The sequence below is a fragment of the Medicago sativa genome, chromosome 1 (assembly GCF_051527215.1).
Source record: "Medicago sativa cultivar Bolivia chromosome 1, Bolivia_mono, whole genome shotgun sequence".
Taxonomy (NCBI): Eukaryota; Viridiplantae; Streptophyta; class Magnoliopsida; order Fabales; family Fabaceae; genus Medicago; species Medicago sativa.
This window is the reverse complement of record NC_140749.1, coordinates 85,023,818-85,040,887: the sequence shown is the minus strand read 5'-3', so window position 1 is coordinate 85,040,887 and position 17,070 is coordinate 85,023,818. Positions and strand designations below refer to the sequence as shown.

Sequence of the window (17,070 nt, the reverse complement as noted above, 5' to 3'; positions counted from 1 at the left end):
GTCACTAATATAAGCAAAAATCCACTTTTTAGATACATTCAATTAATGATGTATGTGATCTTTATTCACATACATCATTAATTGAATGTATCTAAAAAGTGGATTTTTGCTTATATTAGTGACCGGAGGGTGTACATGATTTAACTCACGTGGGATCCGTGTGACTTAAATCATGTGGGGGGTATTTTCGTCAGTTTATATGGAAGGGAGCAATTTTGGATGGTAGAAGAGCAATTTCCTTAGCAGACAACAGGCATATATGTAAGTTAAAAGACTCAACAAAAAATCGAAGTTGACAGACACACAGACATTGATTTGTTTTCATTCACTTCAACTCAAATCAACCTCTCTCCCTCCTCTTTCTTCTTCTCTTCTTCGTTCACTTCCCTAAAAAACAACACAAGAGAATAGAAGAGCGAGAAAGATGATACCCTCTCAGGTAGTAAACACATACCCATTATCGAGCTACACCTTCGGCACTAAGGAGCCTAAGATGGAGAAAGATACCTCCGTCGCTGATCGTCTTGCTCGTATGAAAGTCAAGTCAGTATCTTTCTTCCCTCTTTTACTTCTCTTATTGTTTTTCATTATTACCCTTTTGATTAATTTTATTCGATCGCTTCTGGGTTATATCAACCCTAAAACCCTAGAAAACCCCAATTCCCAATTTTACTAATACTCTACTGTTTTAAGTTAAAGCAAAGATTTTTCATTTGATTTTGCCCTATAATATATTGTTTATGTAAAAATTAATAGAAAAATTGATTTTATTCACTGTATGAGCTGATCAAGAACTGCAAGAATGAAAGCTTCTACCTTTGTACTTGATTTGATATGGGTAGCATACATATTAAAAACTGCATTTTTTAAGTCTCCGATACTCTTTTTTAGTGCCTTCATTTAACCGATCCAAATGCTGCTCATATGTGTTGTTGCTGTTAGGCAAATTTTTTTTTTTTTTTTTGAAGAAATGTGTTACACAAAACAAGGTGTTACTATGAACTCACAATGTCCCTAAAACCTGTTTCGATGATATCGTCCTCCTTCAAGTTTAGAAAAAACTGTGGCTCCCTCTTACTCTTTCATCAATCATAGGTATTCAGAAATTTTCTGGTTTCAATGAAGCAGCTGGTTTAGGCGTTTAGCCATGGCTGGTTTTGCTATCACTGTCGCCCAGTTGCCGTTCCTCAAACTTCCATCAAGAGATTTAGTTTCTTGAAATTAACTATGATCTCCCCCAGATAGCCAGCCAACCATCCCACTTCTAACACAACTTCTGTTCTTACTAGCTCAAAATTAGTAGATTTCATGTTCAAAAGTACCCCAAAAGTTATATGGCTTTATTTTTTGTACACCATATACACATTGAGTTTGTCTTTTATACTCAAACAGCCAATATAAACATTTTATATGACAATACAACCAAAACACATGAAAATCGTTAGTTTGAATTTGATTGATAATTTGTCTTGTAGACATGGTTTTGAATTTCAAGTACTCTTTTGATTGAATTTCCTCTCATATAATCTTTTTACTTGTTCCTTGTCCTGTGTGATGCTCAAATTCATTATATACTCAAATGGTTCTGGAATATAACAATTTCTTTTGTTTCCAAACTTCAGTTATATGAAAGAAGGAATGAGGACCAGCGTGGAAGGAATTTTACTGGTATGTTTACTGATTGCTCTTTTTCACTCCCCTCCCCCCAAACTTCAAATGTAATTTTATCACAAATAATTATATTCATTTTTTAATTTCATTCCTGATACACAACCATCTATGTCTTTTCACATTTTGCGGAATCAGGTACATACAATAATGTCGTATTATCTTGTCACGAGTCATATCTAAAAATAGATCATTTAACTCCAGTTCTTTCTTGATGGTTTAAACTTCTAGCTTTCCTCTACTTCTAATTAAAGGGATATCATCCATATGAGCTACACATGCTTCTACGAGCTTTCCCCACATATGCTCAAGCCTCCCAATACAAAATTTTATCATATTTTCTACAGTACGAGTACGAGTTGCCTCTACCTTTTTTAATGATGTAATCTTAATCCTATTTTGTCTAGTGTGACCACTCATCCATTGTAGCATTATTATCTCTGCAATGTTGATCTTACTTTCTTGTTGGCTTTTTACTGCTCAACGTTCAATTTCATACATGACAAATCTTATCGCTTTGCCCCAAAGTTTATCTATAGGTTTGTACGGTAATTTTAATCACAAATTACATCCGAAATATTCCTCTATTTCACCCACAAGTTTGAATCCTATGGCTGACATCTCCCTCTATCTATCCATTTGTACAATTTGACCCATGGTTCTTAAACCATAATACTGTGGTATAGTATACTCTCCAACCTTCACCTCTAAACTAACATTTTTCTTCCTCTTGCAAAACTTGCATTCTGTATACTGTATTTGGTTTCTTCATTTATCTGAATTGAAGGGCTGGTGTTATATGCTCAATTTTATCATAACATATGTTGCATAGTTGTCCAGTCCTCTCCTAGCATGCAACTTTAATATATACGTTCTCTGTCTTATTGCAAGCATCTCATTTAAGTTGGGCACAATTCTTAAGAAAATGACTACTTGTGTTGATTTCAATGAGAAAATAAGTTTCATTTACTAAAATACCCGTATTAATAGTAGTTAGTGGAGTAGTTAGCTGGGTTGCAATGCAATAAAGGTATATTAGTGGAAAAAAGTGATTAATGTTTCATTTGTAATATAAAGAGACAAATAATATGAGACAAATAAGTATTGCAAATGAGACACATAATATGAGACAGAGGGAGTAGTACTTAGTTAACTAGATCTTTAAAATTTGCATTCCAGCACATCTAGTAATCCATTTCCTAAGGTAACCTTCACAATAAGGTAAATTGATAAATTTAGTATAGATTTATATTTTAGTTTGTTGAAGGGAGCTGTGCGGAATTTATGGAGCAAATATAGCTTGCAGTAAAATTATTAGTTGTTTTGGTTAGTAATGAAGAGTTTGACGGTATGGGCATCTATAATTCTATTTTAGATTGGATAGTGGTAGACTGTACCTTTAATCCTCCCCAAACCTCAGTAGCGAGAGCCTTATGTATTGTGCCGCACTGCCGCCCATTTTGAGAGGGAGAGTCTTGGTGCAGCAATAAGATCTTCCCCCAGCCCAAAACAATGGGAGCCTTAGTACTTGACTACCCTCCCACGCCCTTTTTTAAGGATATGCCTACAGAATCCAGTTGCACGGAGACCAGAACAGCCCCACCTGTTGGGAGTGGGTCCGCCATAATGGAAAACTCCCCTTTAAACAAACCCAACCAGTTTCATGCTAAACTTGTCCTGGCCATTTAGTTTTTACACTTTTTATTTTCTTGTTCCCATAATGTCCTGTCCTATTATTTCTGTAGAGAACATACCTTCCCTCAAGATTCTGTGTATTGCCATGTCTCAGCTTTATGCTTTATTTTTGTAGGTACAAGAACACAATCATCCTCATATTCTTCTTCTGCAAATCGGGAACACATTTTGCAAACTCCCAGGCGGCCGTCTCAAGCCAGGGGAGAATGGTAAGATCTTACTTCATTGCTCCGAATATGATAGTCTGCAAATAGCAACTAGTGACTATGCCAAATGTACTTTTTTTGTATGTTTACAGAAATTGAGGGCTTGAAGAGAAAATTGACTAGCAAGCTTGGTGCTAATTCACCCGGCCTTGTACCTGACTGGCAGGTATGATTACATGACTTTTAGATGTATGAACTCTCGAAAGTTTACTAGCAAGCTTATTGTTTGCATGCACTTATCCTTGGCATCTTGCAGATAGGTGAATGTGTTGCAATCTGGTGGAGGCCAAATTTTGAAACTATAATGTATCCATACTGTCCTCCTCATATAACAAAACCCAAGGTAATTTGTGATGGGAATATCATTGACTGAAACTCTTGTATTGCCAGTTCTATTGGTGTATGCTTACAACATCCATTAATATCTTCTATGCAGGAGTGCAAGAAGCTTTTCCTTGTTCACTTATCTGAAAGGGAATACTTTGCTGTACCCAAAAACTTGAAACTGCTTGCTGTTCCATTGTTTGAACTCTATGACAATGTTCAGGTACGGTTACGGTAATAATTATTATGATTTTTGTCTTATGTTACTCAGTTATAAACAAAATTCTTTATAATGAAGAGATTTAAAACGGCTATCATTAATTAATGAAAAAACCTGACCAACAACAGAAACTTTTTTTTTTTTTTTTTTCAAGGGAATCGTATAAAGTTTGATTTGAGAGATTATTGGGCTCATCTAAAATGTCCTTTTTTTTTTATGGAAAAAAAAATGTTCTTTTGGCGCTTATTAGAACTTTTCATCTTATGATTGGTCATAGATTTCAGTTTTGGAACTTAATCACATTATTATGCTTGCCAGTCAAAATATGATAGTAATTTAATGCTGTCCTATGATTTTTTTTTTTTTTTTTTGTATCAATTAATTGCAGAGATATGGACCAGTCATATCCACTATTCCTCAGCAACTTTCCAGATTCCAGTTTAAAATGATCACTAACTGACCTGACCGTAATTGGAAGCGTAGATGCTGATGGAATACTGCTACTTCCATTTGTTATTTTAAGAATTAGGACTGGTTTGATACATTATTCTAAACCCTATTATCATTGCATAGACTGGTTAGAGAACTGAATTTTGAAGTGTGTTCCTAAAAAGATTTGTAATTTGTGACACTGTTTGTATTAATTCATTGGATTATGGGTTTGATTTGTTGCGGTTATCAACCCAAGATGGGAAACAACTCGTAGGCTAGACCTGAAAAAGCTGAAGTTGAAACCAACACGATGGATGACTATCGCGATCCCATGGTCTGTTTCTCTGTTTTGCTCAAGTTGCCAAATATCGGAATTGTAAGATGAGGAGATGGACATGGATTGATCATGACAAATTGTAGAAAGCTAATGTAAGACACAATTTTGCGTATCCAATACTTAGGAAGCTGTTGCTAGTCCAAAGACATTGTATAATCCCTTATCAACAATTTAAAGGGGTAATGGCACATACACATATACAATTAGGAAGCTGTTGCTAGTCCAAAGACATTGTATAATCCCTTATCAACAATTTAAAGGGGTAATGGCACATACACATATACAATTAGGAAGCTGTTGCTAGTCCAAAGACATTGTATAATCCCTTATCAACAATTTAAAGGGGTAATGGCACATACACATATACAATTCACTTTTAACTTTTCTATAACATGTCTTTTTAAATTTGCCTAAATATCAAAATTACCTTTCCTTGTACCCATCAAACACACCCCTTCACACAATCACTGGCACACCCATCAGCCCCCCTCCTTCCTGTGATATTTTAGGTGACCACTATTCTCAGTATCCAAAAAAATGAAAACTAACACATTGTAAATGTAGATGGTGAAATTTAATCTGTGAATGTTTGGAACCTTGTCCAAAGCACTCCGATGTGGAAGCCAAGGCTCAGCTTCAGCTTCTACATGGCCGTGCGTTTGGTACATTCATGATGTGATAACAAATTAGTATACTAGTTTGATATGCGCTGCGATTAGCAAAATTGTGGCACAAAAACTGTGTTGGTGTGGAAGCCTCGTTCTATCACTTCTTTGTTTTAACGTCAAAAACACCTCGGGATAGGACCCCTCGGGGATGCAAAAATGAAGCTCCAGACGAATTTCTAAACACACAATGCACTTGTTCCAGGCTTCACCTTGAAAATGGGAAGACTTTTTAGAAAAGCGCATAACATTAGATTGGCGCAATACGTATATCTACTAGATACAAATTGTTGTTGCAAAAGATAAATCATGATAGACAAACACAACGGTATTTGTTGCTATCTTTTTATTTAGAAAAATATTTCTGTTCAGTTCAAGTCCTCAAAACTTTTATTCGGAGCGTGTATGTCTGATTTCACTTTAGAATGAGGCAAAATTGATTTTATAGGTGTAAAATTGATTTTTTTTTTTAAGGGTCTACAATGTAACATTAATTTTTGACATGTTTGAATGTTCAAAAATGGAATTAATTTTTTCTCTAAAATTGATTTCAACTTGAAGCTACAATTTATAGTTATTTTTTTTACAACAAATGTGAATTTTACACTTAAATTTATTATTTAATTCACCTCTACCTGCATGTATCTAAAAATAAAACACTTCATATTCAACACACATTTAATTAAAACCAATTTTGTATCAAAAACAAAATCCTAAGTGTCACGGTAAGTAACTAGTAACAAGTAACACTCCAGATAAAAATGCAAAAAGACAACAACCGTAAGATTCCATTTTTTTTTTCTATATAAAATAAGGGTAGTGTTAACTTGTGTCCTTAGAGTACATTTTAAGAAACCTAAAAGAAGAAATTTTCTTTAAGATTTTGTGCATTTAAATGATTAAAAAGTTAAATATTAAATGCAATGCACACATTCTAATAAGTTTTTTCTATATTTGAATCATTAACTTGTGCCTTGAGGGCACAAGTTAACATTTCCCATAAAATAATAGTCGGCAAATAATGATTCTTCATTCTTCCCATGAGTTTAGAGTTTAGAGTTTAGGCAGAAATTTAAATATTTTTTAAAAAATTATACGTGCACAGCGTGCTTCAAGTTTTTGTGTATACGTCCTTTTGTGATTCTGGCACGCCTACAATTTTGTTGGGTAATTAGGTTACAAGTCTCTCAAATTAATTTTGTGTATACGTCCTTTTGTGATTCTGGCACGCCTACAATTTTGTTGGGTAATTAGGTTACAAGTCTCTCAAATTAATTACAGCCTTAGACTTTTCTTTCATATTAAAATTACAGGCTTAAATATTAAAATTACAGGCTTAAACTTTATACTATTTGAAGCCAAATTCTGAATATTTGTCTTGTTTTTCTATTTAAAAGACAATTTTCTACCTAACAATATTGTCTACTGAAATAACAACGGTTATTGTTTATTGAAAACTTACACACACAAATAAATGAGTTGAAATTTGAATTTTGGTTACGATGTTCGACCTAAATCACTTAACAATATTGTCATTTCTCATCGGTTGAACTAAAACTTATGAAGTATTACTATTAGATTTTATTTGGCTAACTATTTTTTATCCTCTTATTAAAAAAAGATTAAATACATATCCCTATTTTTTTAAAATGAAATTTTAATGCACATTTAAAAAATTGGTTTCTGATCCCAATATTTCATTTTTTCTGAGTTTTTCACCTCCATCCTATTTTGAAATATTTTTATTGATGTAACACATTCATTAGCGACATGATATCACTTATTAGTTTTTTCTTTCTTTCTTTTTCTGACATGATTATTCATTGTGATCATATAAATATTGCCACATCATTAATTAATATGCCACATGAACAAAAATGACTTCAAATAAAATGATGGTTGAAAATTCATAAAAAGGTGAAATTGGGATCATAAAGTTATAAAAATGGGGGTTTGAACTTTTTTTTTTTTAAAAAAAAAGGGGGACAGAAAATGTGTGAAAACCTAAAAAAATTGTTCCTTAGAGGAGGCCAATTCATGTCAACCATGTGTGACAATATTATTTTATACTCTTTGTGGGTGTGTTGTTCAACAATTTCTTTTAATATAAAAGTAAACTACATAAAGAGACTTTACAAATTCTTCAGTAGACGAATTTTAATGAGAAGGAATACAATGTTTGTATTTTTTTTCCATTTAAAAATAGTAAAACATGATAAGATAGTTTTTCCGTAAAAAAAAAAAAAAAAAAACTAGTCTTGTTTCACTATGTACAAATGAAATCAAGAAAAACATATTTTCTCTAAAAAAATTATCAAATATACTTTTTTTCCGCTGAAGTAGTGACTAAACTCACACACACAAAAGAAAATTTCAGGTTCAAATTTAAGTAATCATGAAAAATATCCAGTTTAAAAATAATCTTTTATCTAACAATTTAATTTTATCACATACTACTACATGGTATTTTTCATTTTTGTCTTAACCCTTATGTTTTCCTGAGGAAAAACGTTGTATGGAGTATTATAATAAAACATTTCTTGGTTTATTTATCCAACAACCACGTTATCCAATTCTCAACAACATAATTGTGATTCCTTTTTATTATAAGTAAGTCATTATTTGATTCAATAATATGATATTGAGAATAATGCAGTACTAGTACAAACATACTACCCCTTAGGATTCGTATGTTCCTTGACAAACTAATTGGGGATCATTTTCTTGGTCAATGGCTTGTTGTGCTTTGTATATGCCATTATTTGAAGGAACATTACCAACCCTAAAGATATACACGCGGACATTTGAGATTCCATTTACAACTTTAGTATCAAATTTGATCATCCTACCTAACTTGTGTGATTCTCTCCAATAAGTTAACCATACATCATACATGTGCATTTGCCATTATTTACATGGTCATTCCTACACCTCTACAAAGTCATAGTTGAAAATATTTGGGTGAATGTTCGGTATAATGATGAGTTTGATAAAATCACAATGATATTATAGTTTTGTTGAAATTATAAAATGTAGTTTTTGTAAAAGTCACCACGATACCTATCAAGCACTTTATTGATGCTTCATTTTTGTTCTAGCAAATTCACTCTAGAGATTTGAAGACATACATTGTGTGACCATGTTTTATTTTTCCCGAACATGGCTTCTGTAATCCTGAAAAGTGGTAGATTAGTCAATGGAAATATATAACCCCCTAAATTAAAAAGGGGATTTTCTTTTCTTTTCTTTTCTTTTTTCATTTCAGAATTTTAAGATTAAGTATATTTGTTAAAATCAACCAAAATATCCAATATTTACGGTGTCAATTATTATAATCCAGCCGACGCAAACTAATATTCCACCCTCATATAATTGTCATGTTAGCTTGTATTATCTTTGAGTTAGGAACTAAGTTGGTCCTCTATCCATCGTGTTTAGCCATTGGAAATAATTCAAAATAATTTACTGCAGGCTGCCTCATATTTGAATAAGTGTGTGCTTGACCTTACATTTAATAAACAAGATTTTGAATAAATTTGATTCTATAAACATAAATCATTTTAATAAACAAAATGGTCTCTCTTGAATATTATCATTTTCTTGGGTAAAATTTTGTTCACATTATATGACCAAAATGAAATTAGAAGTGTAACAAATGGTCCCTCTTGAATAGCCTTTAAGCTGATCATTTTTGGTAAATACTGTTGCACCCAGTTCACCCATAATGATTAGAAATGGATCAAATCAAAGTTGAATAGCCCACATTTAATGAACTCATGTTCTTTCTGCCAACTTGTACAAATGTTCCTTTCACCAAGCAATAATGCAAGTGCAATGGCTCTAGTAAGGACGATTTTTCTCCTATAGCAACTTCAGAAACACATGCTTGAAGATTCTTCAAGCTTTCCAAATTTGCTATTGTTGATCTTTATTTCATCAACTGCAGCATACATCAGCCACTGACACATGACAAAAACTTGCTTCATAACTTCATTAAATTTGTAATAAAAATTGATCTCCATGTCATTAAAAAGTAGAGATTTCAAAAGTTTTTATTGTGTATTGAGTCTTTGTTTTTTGTTAGCTATTTTTGACATTCCTTCAAATTGATGTGTGATTTGTTCTTTGTTTTAACTTACTATTTCCTCCAAAATAGGTACGGTTCTAAATTACGATCCACAACGCTACAATATAAAAGTTTTAGAGGTCTTCGCAACAATACCACACATCAATTGTGTCTCCATTTGCCTAAATTTTGCCATAATATAAAATTCGCAGTGTAATCGCAATCACAATTTAAAACTAAGATTTAAGGTTTATAAGTAGTAAATGCATGTATTATATGGGGTGTGGTAAATTGAACAGTTTTACATCTTCTCCTACGTTTTAATATGTTTTTAGTTCATAGCTAGTTACACCAAAATAAAATTGTGAAGATTAAATTGTAAACTATACAATAAAAATGTTCGATAATTGCTCTTGGGCGGCAGAGAATGTGTTGCCACCAGACAAAGGTTGACTTGAATATGCTCATTTCCATGATTACCTCATTAACATTTTAGTCTTCTTGGCTAGAGAATAACATGAAGTTTCATCAACTATACATTAATTTATGTTGTGTGTGAGTACTCAAGTCTCTTTTCATATCTTTTAAACAAAGAAATAAAATTAAGACTCAACAAATAAAGACACCAATATTCCCATCTAATGTTTAGTCGCATGATTTATGTTTTTTGGTTGTATAGTTATAAAAAAAAAAAATGTTTATATTGGCCGTTTAAGTATAAAAGACAATACAAAAAATAAAGTCATATAACTTTTGGGGTACTTTGAACATGAAATCTACTAATTTTGAAAAAGATTGGAGTATGTTAAACAATGATACATTAGGGTCCAACATTTTTCATGTTGGCACCCTTTGAGTCTGCAAGGGTGAATTTGAGTAAGGGGAACACGTTTTCAAATTATGAGGCAGGAATACATAATTAATATTATTATTTTTAGCAAAAGATTATTTGTTTATAAATTTATTTAGTAAATTATTTCAACTTATGTTGGAAAAATGAACCATTTCTTCCTTTATATATATAAGTCTGCTTATGCATTATTTCCTTACCAAAATATTTTTCCATTCCTCTCTCTCATCTGAGTCTGCTCTATATTATTCACTTGTAGAGAATATCAAAACTTAACATTAAAGTGAAGTTTTATTAGGCAAAACAAAATGGGGTTCCAGCCACTAGAAAAGACAAAACCAAAACATAGAAAAGGTTTATGGTCACCTGAAGAAGATCACAAACTCAGAAACTACATCCTTAAACATGGTCATGGTTGTTGGAGCTCTGTCCCAATTAAGGCAGGTTGGTTTCTTTCTTCTTCAAAGGTGTATTATTCCCTAATCATATTTATAAGTAGGTCATTGTAATTTAAAGTTTTTGCCCGTGAGGTGTCAGCTTTGTAGTAAGAGTTTGAATCCTAAAATGGTCATCAATGTCACGTTAATTTTTTTTTTTTTTTTTTTTTGAAAGAGTCACGTTAATTAATAGTAATGATTTCTCTCTTTTTTATATTTACTTTCAAAAAGTTCTTGTGCTACTGAAGTTTTTAATTAAGTCCTTAGCTATTAAGAACTGTTGATTTTTGCTAAAATGTATGGATTGATTTGAAGAATCATAGTGTATAAGATCATATTCAATTGTTCTATCTAATGGAGTACAATGTCATACATGTATAGACTTGCAAAGGAATGGAAAAAGCTGCAGACTAAGGTGGATTAACTATCTAAGGCCAGGATTAAAGAGAGGAAAGTTCAGCAAACAGGAGGAGGAAACAATCCTCACCCTTCATCACATGTTAGGCAACAAGTATGTTAGTAGAGTAAATCTACTTTTACTTTTTGTCATTTATTTTTCTAAGTTCAATTTTATCCAAAAGTTCAAAGTAGTGAATTTTATGTGAAAGTCTTAAGTTAGAGAATATAATTGGATTGGAGGGTAGTTTCATATATAATTTTATTTATTTTATAGAAGCAACTAGGCTCTATTTTATGGAGAGAAAAAAAAAAAAGCATGGCTTGATTGGTAAGTCAAACCAGGAATTGGCTTGGTTAGCATGCTCTTCTTTTTAATAATGGATGAACATTGAACAAAATATATTGATTATCCTATTCCTCAATTCTGTATATTCAAACTAAGCCTATTTCAAGGTTATGTGTTCCTTCTATAGAGTTTTCCTTCACAAACTTCAATCAGTAGTATTATCAAACTTTTTTTAATTCAAATACAGTACAACTATTTCACACCAAAAAAAATTGCTACACACACATGCACAATGCATACTCGATGAGATTAATTCATTTATTTCCAATTACCAAGGAGAGATGAAATAAACCTGTGTGGTGAGATTTGGGGTGGACCATTTGATAGATAATTTAATATGAACCACTATTTAGAATTATCTAAAATTTAATGATGATGAACGGCGTTCTTTAGAAGTAGAAGTTTACGGTACTCCTCATGTTTACTATGATTGGTGTCGGTTTGACAAAAACAAAGAAAAACAAATATGAATTGAGTTTGAAGAATGCATATTTGTTTTCCTTTGTTTTTATGGAACTAACACCTATCACGTCACAGTCTCAACCGCAAGAACAAAGAGAATCGTAAACTTCTACTTTCAAAAGACGATGTCTATGATCATTGAAGTTTCTAATAATTTTCAATTACTGGTCCAGGTAGAATTTTCCAAACTATGCAATATACAAATTTTCATGTACTCTTTTAATCTTTTTTCCCTTTAAATGAAGAGTGCTAAGAGAAATGGCCTTAAATTATATTGGTCAGGTGGTCACAGATAGCACAACATTTGCCAGGAAGGACAGACAATGAGATAAAAAACTATTGGCATTCATATTTGAAAAAGAGAGTGGCCAAAGCTATGGAAATGGAATCACACAAACAATTTCAATATGCTAGCTCAAGCTCAGATACAATGAACTCTTCACCCTCTCTTCAAAAACTTGCAACACAAGATCCACACAATTATAACAACATCACCAAAGAGACACATCAAAGCACCTTACCAAAACTATTGTTTGCTGAATGGCTTTCATTGGATCATGTTAATAGTAGGAACTCTACAAATTCAGTTGAATCTTTGGTCATGAGAAATGGATTTGATCAAAATTCAGCTTTTCAAGAAGCTACAATGCAAGAGGGACCATTCAATGGAGAGTTTCATAATAGTGTGACCAACATTTCAGCCACTGAGATGTTCAATTCACAGCTTAAATTTGCAAATCAAATTGTGGGAAATGGGTTTGTCCATTGCATGCCTGGAGTTGATTTAAGTAACAATTTCAATCTAAGCAATGATGCAATGTACGTTTGAGGTCTTTGAATTATACATACTGAATTATGCAATGTATTGTATTTACTATATTCCTCCAACCAAATTCAAATGATTTCAATTTCAACAGGATACCATAAACACATGAAATTATTTGTTATTTTGCTATTGAGTTGTTTTTGTGCACACACATGCAATTTCATTTTTAGATTAAGAACTAATTGCTATGGTACTCTTCATATGTTTTTGTTGTAAACAAACATTTGTGTGATAAATTGAAACTAGGAATATCTTTTCACTTCTTATTACTATGGTCCATTTCCAAAGTCAAGATAATACAATAAAAATAATAGGGTTAAATATGTTTTTGGTCCCTATAAATATGTCAACTTTTCGTTTTAGTCCCTCTAAAATTTTCCTTCAACTTTTAGTCCCTATAAAATTTTCAATCTTCATTTTTGGTCCCTGTTTTAAAGTAAATTCATATTTTTTAATAAAATTTTCCAGAAAAATTCAAAATATTATAAGAATCACTCCCAAAAAAATTTAGAATTTTTTAACAAAACATGAATTTAATATGAATTTTTATATGTTTTACGGTTAAAAATTCATATTTAATTTGTGTTTTGTTAAAAAATTCTAATTTTTTTTAGAATATTCTACACATTTCTGCACAATTTCATTAAAAAATACAAAAATTAAATTAAAAATAGGGACCAAAAGTAGTGATAGAAAATTTTATAGGGACTAAAAGTTGAAGGAAAATTTTAGAGGGACTAAAACGAAAAGTTGACATATTTATAGGGACCAAAAACATATTTAACCCAAAATAATATTGTGAAGATATTTATACATATCCGCATGCTCATTTCATTTCAAATGAAAGATGTCATTTTCAAGCCAGGTAAAAGAAACTCTGTCAATACACTCTCATCCTATGAAGCACGAACACCTTTAGGATTGGGCGTGTCGCGGTGTCCGACATGCGTTGGTGTTCGATACTCCTATGATACCCGTATGACACGTGTCGAACCGGTGTCTTAAATAATTGATTTTTTCCTTACTTCGACACTCCTACGATCGGTGTCCGACACCTATATAACACTCATACGAGCCGTGTCGGACAACTTACACAAATATCTAAAAAGGGCAACCCGGTGCACTAAAGCTCCCGCATACGCAGGGTCCGGGAAGGGATCCCACCATTTGGTGTATTGTACGCAACCTTACCCTGTTTTTACACAAGAGGCTGTTTCCAGGACTTGAACCCGTGACCTTTCAGTCACATGACAACAACTTTACTAGTTGCGCCAAGGTTACCCCTCAACTTATATCTAAAACAATTTTTTTTTTCTATCTTGCTTCCACACACCATAGATACAAGAGTTACATATGTTTTGAGAAATGTTGATTAATTAGGGGTTATAGACATTATAGTTGATTATATCATTTTTAGCTTTTTCGATAATAGATGAATAAATGAAGGTCAAATACTATGATATCTTGTTGTAGAACTTTTTCTAATGAAATAATTTGTTCAAGTTAGATGTTTATATATGTATTTGAATTTTCATTTTAGACAAACTTTAAATAAATTAACATATATGTAGCGGTGTCGATGTCCTATATTTTTTACATTAGCGGTGTCGACGTGCCCGTGTCAGTGTCGTGTCAGGTGTCCGTGTCGGAGTCCATGTTACTTAGCTTTCATCCGAATTCGAATCTAAAATCTCATAATTGTGCGTGTAAATTTCACGGTGTTTGTCATTTCCTTTCTAGAAAGAAAAAAAAATCTCCATAACACATCTTAATTTTTCTCAAACAATTATTTTTCTTCTTTTCCTTTCTGTGTTATTCCTGGGATATTATTGATGTGCTGGCCTGCATGGGAAGGGAATTCAGTGGGCCACTACATATATTTTATACTTCTTTCCAAAATCAAAGTTGTAAATAGTGGGGCTTGAAATCCTTCTATTATTGAAGCTTCATCATATGAATCATTTACTAATCTTGGACTCATCAGCCTGAAATAATATAGTCATCTGTGAGGACTAAGCCAGCCCATAGAAGAGCAATAGAAGTAATGACCATGATCAAAATTGGTGTCCATTTCATAGCAATCACCTGTGCTCCAAAACAATAATGCATAATTAATTAGTAAGAGTACTAAAGTTTATCTTTTTTATTGTTTCTAATTTCTGTATACAATACCTCAAGGCGTGGGGAACACCATATTGAGGAGGATGGATTTTGAGGACTAACTGGTAACATTCTCATTGTTTCTGTAAATAAAAGATATTCATATTAACATGTGACCGAAAAATTGTCATAAACTTATTATTTTCCTTTAATCATGTAAATTCTCAGTACAATTTTTTTTTTTCAAAGAACTTAGGACAAATAATTTTTTTTTACAGAAACTTAGTAAATGTCATTGTTAACATTATAGTTACCTGAAATTCTCCTTCTTTCTAAAATGATGGATATTTCTTCTGTAATAATGTTTAACTCTTGTTTCTTGTTGATATTAAGTTTTGATAAGTTGGCTTGAGTTCTTGTATCAATGTATTGTCTGCTAAAGTTTGCAATTATACCATCTGAAAATGAAATTGTGATTTTTTTGGCAAGGAAATATGGTAAAACAGAAAGTTTAACAAAGGGTGGACCTCTAATATTTCATAACTAGTTACCAATTTGTAGTAACACCACGTGCTAGACTTAAGTTATTTCACACACCTTCAGGAAAATTAATAAATGAAGTAATTTTTTTTCTTCTCAAATTAACATTTTTTACAAAATCCAAATTAACCTTATTTTTTTTAATAACCAAATTAACCATTGATAGATTATCTTTTTGAATAACCATTGATAGATTATCATTATCATAAATGTAAAATAGAAAATAATAATTTGAGAATGACACACATAATATAGATTAGATGGTACAATTGTAAAAATAATAATAATTTAAATTACATTTAAAATTTGAAAAACTAAGAGTGACACTTTATTAGGTTTTTTATTTATTTAAAATGTCACAGATATTATGGGATGGGGAAAACATATCATTGTAGCATATTAATGTTTTCCAAGGAATTACCGAATTTGACAAAGCTGTATGGCCTTGTGATTTTGCCTATGAGGGTTTTATCAAACTTCTCAAACTCTTTTTGTATGTCTTGTAAGTAATGAAATGCTAGTTTTCTTGGGTATGTGGATTCGCACAAAACAATGTAAACAACTCCATTCTCTACCATGAAGCTTAACAACAAAATAGCATAATCATAATTAAACAAATTTTGTTGAATTGCAACTTAAGAAATTAGAGAGAAAAAAAAAAGTTTTACTAATTTTTCTTTGACCAAAAAAATTCCATTAAATTAATCTCCATAGTTTATGTAAAATGTTACTTTTCAAATTTCTCAACAACTAGCTAGATTGCCATAAATGACGGTTAATTGAAGAATACGAATTATTAAAAAAAATTGCAAGTATGGCAACAATTTTAGCAACAATAATAATTAAAGAGATTAAAAGAACATAAAGAAAAACTTGGAAAAAAGAAATAAGGATACTTGAAGCAGTAATGGTCAATGAGAATGGTCATCATGGAAGGTGTCAATGCTCCTTTTGAAATTTCCTGGAGTATAAATTCTGCTTGTTGCCTGTATCGTGAAAGATAACCATTTTCTTCATTTACATATCTTAGTCCTTGTGCTAGAGGTAATCCATCGTTTGCCCTTCCAACTATAGTTAGCTTAACCATTATCTATGAATTAAAACTACTCTTTTTATTATCTCAAATGGAATGATTTGTTCTCCTTTCTAAATTTGACTTCAATTAAATATACGTATTTATTTGTGATTGTGAGGCCTTTTTATAGAATATGTCAGGGGAAGGAATGACTAATGAGAGAGGGGACTTGGAAAAGAAGTTATTCCTGGTGTGTGCAAAGGGAACCATTATGATTTATGACAATATTAAAGACAATGGGGTTGCCATTTGCAAAAGTTATGAACCAAATGGTAAAAGCCAGTATCTTCCATCTCAATTGTAAACTAAAATACACCACACCGTTCAATAGGAGTTAGTATTATTTAATGTAATAAAGAAATATAATTTTTTTTTTGAGGGATAAAGAAATATAATTATATCTTCAAACTAAACTTTTTTGA

At 31.8% G+C, this 17,070-nt stretch overlaps 3 protein-coding genes across 3 annotated transcripts; 2 read left to right on the top strand and 1 right to left on the bottom strand.

Annotated features, from left to right (window-relative positions):
* Window positions 1-288: 288 nt before the first annotated feature.
* Window positions 289-4,780, top strand: LOC146958446 (Cleavage/polyadenylation specificity factor, 25kDa subunit). Its single transcript, XM_085739972.1, has 7 exons — window positions 289-543; window positions 1,623-1,668; window positions 3,479-3,572; window positions 3,662-3,735; window positions 3,826-3,912; window positions 4,006-4,116; window positions 4,502-4,780. The coding sequence occupies exons 1-7, from the start codon at window positions 425-427 to the stop codon at window positions 4,571-4,573; spliced, it is 603 nt and encodes a 200-aa protein (XP_085596098.1). The 5' UTR covers window positions 289-424; the 3' UTR covers window positions 4,574-4,780.
* Window positions 4,781-10,662: 5,882 nt separating this feature from the next.
* LOC146958445 (transcription factor LAF1-like) lies at window positions 10,663-13,062 on the top strand. Its single transcript, XM_085739968.1, has 3 exons — window positions 10,663-10,907; window positions 11,282-11,411; window positions 12,390-13,062. The coding sequence occupies exons 1-3, from the start codon at window positions 10,772-10,774 to the stop codon at window positions 12,934-12,936; spliced, it is 813 nt and encodes a 270-aa protein (XP_085596094.1). The 5' UTR covers window positions 10,663-10,771; the 3' UTR covers window positions 12,937-13,062.
* A 1,542-nt stretch (window positions 13,063-14,604) lies between these two features.
* On the bottom strand, window positions 14,605-16,743 carry LOC146958444 (SNARE-like superfamily protein). Its single transcript, XM_085739967.1, has 5 exons — window positions 16,470-16,743; window positions 15,995-16,155; window positions 15,348-15,491; window positions 15,106-15,176; window positions 14,605-15,018 (listed from the first exon to the last, which is right to left on the bottom strand). Exons 1-5 carry the CDS (start codon window positions 16,658-16,660, stop codon window positions 14,914-14,916), a joined length of 672 nt encoding a protein of 223 aa, XP_085596093.1. The 5' UTR covers window positions 16,661-16,743; the 3' UTR covers window positions 14,605-14,913.
* Window positions 16,744-17,070: the final 327 nt, after the last annotated feature.

What these genes read in the sequence shown, in the direction of transcription:
- LOC146958444 (XM_085739967.1), bottom strand. Translation starts at nt 16,660, where the DNA reads ATGGTTAAGCTAACTATAGTTGGAAGGGCAAACGATGGATTACCTCTA. An exon ending in ATTGACCATTACTGCTTCAA is followed by an intron (nt 16,156 to 16,469) that starts GTATCCTTATTT and finishes TTTGTTGTTAAG; the next exon opens with CTTCATGGTAGAGAATGGAG. An exon ending in GGTGTTCCCCACGCCTTGAG is followed by an intron (nt 15,019 to 15,105) that starts GTATTGTATACA and finishes TTTGGAGCACAG; the next exon opens with GTGATTGCTATGAAATGGAC.
- LOC146958446 (XM_085739972.1), top strand. Translation starts at nt 425, where the DNA reads ATGATACCCTCTCAGGTAGTAAACACATACCCATTATCGAGCTACACC. An exon ending in GCCTTGTACCTGACTGGCAG is followed by an intron (nt 3,736 to 3,825) that starts GTATGATTACAT and finishes GGCATCTTGCAG; the next exon opens with ATAGGTGAATGTGTTGCAAT. An exon ending in AACTCTATGACAATGTTCAG is followed by an intron (nt 4,117 to 4,501) that starts GTACGGTTACGG and finishes AATTAATTGCAG; the next exon opens with AGATATGGACCAGTCATATC.
- LOC146958445 (XM_085739968.1), top strand. Translation starts at nt 10,772, where the DNA reads ATGGGGTTCCAGCCACTAGAAAAGACAAAACCAAAACATAGAAAAGGT. An exon ending in CTCTGTCCCAATTAAGGCAG is followed by an intron (nt 10,908 to 11,281) that starts GTTGGTTTCTTT and finishes ATACATGTATAG; the next exon opens with ACTTGCAAAGGAATGGAAAA. An exon ending in CATCACATGTTAGGCAACAA is followed by an intron (nt 11,412 to 12,389) that starts GTATGTTAGTAG and finishes TATATTGGTCAG; the next exon opens with GTGGTCACAGATAGCACAAC.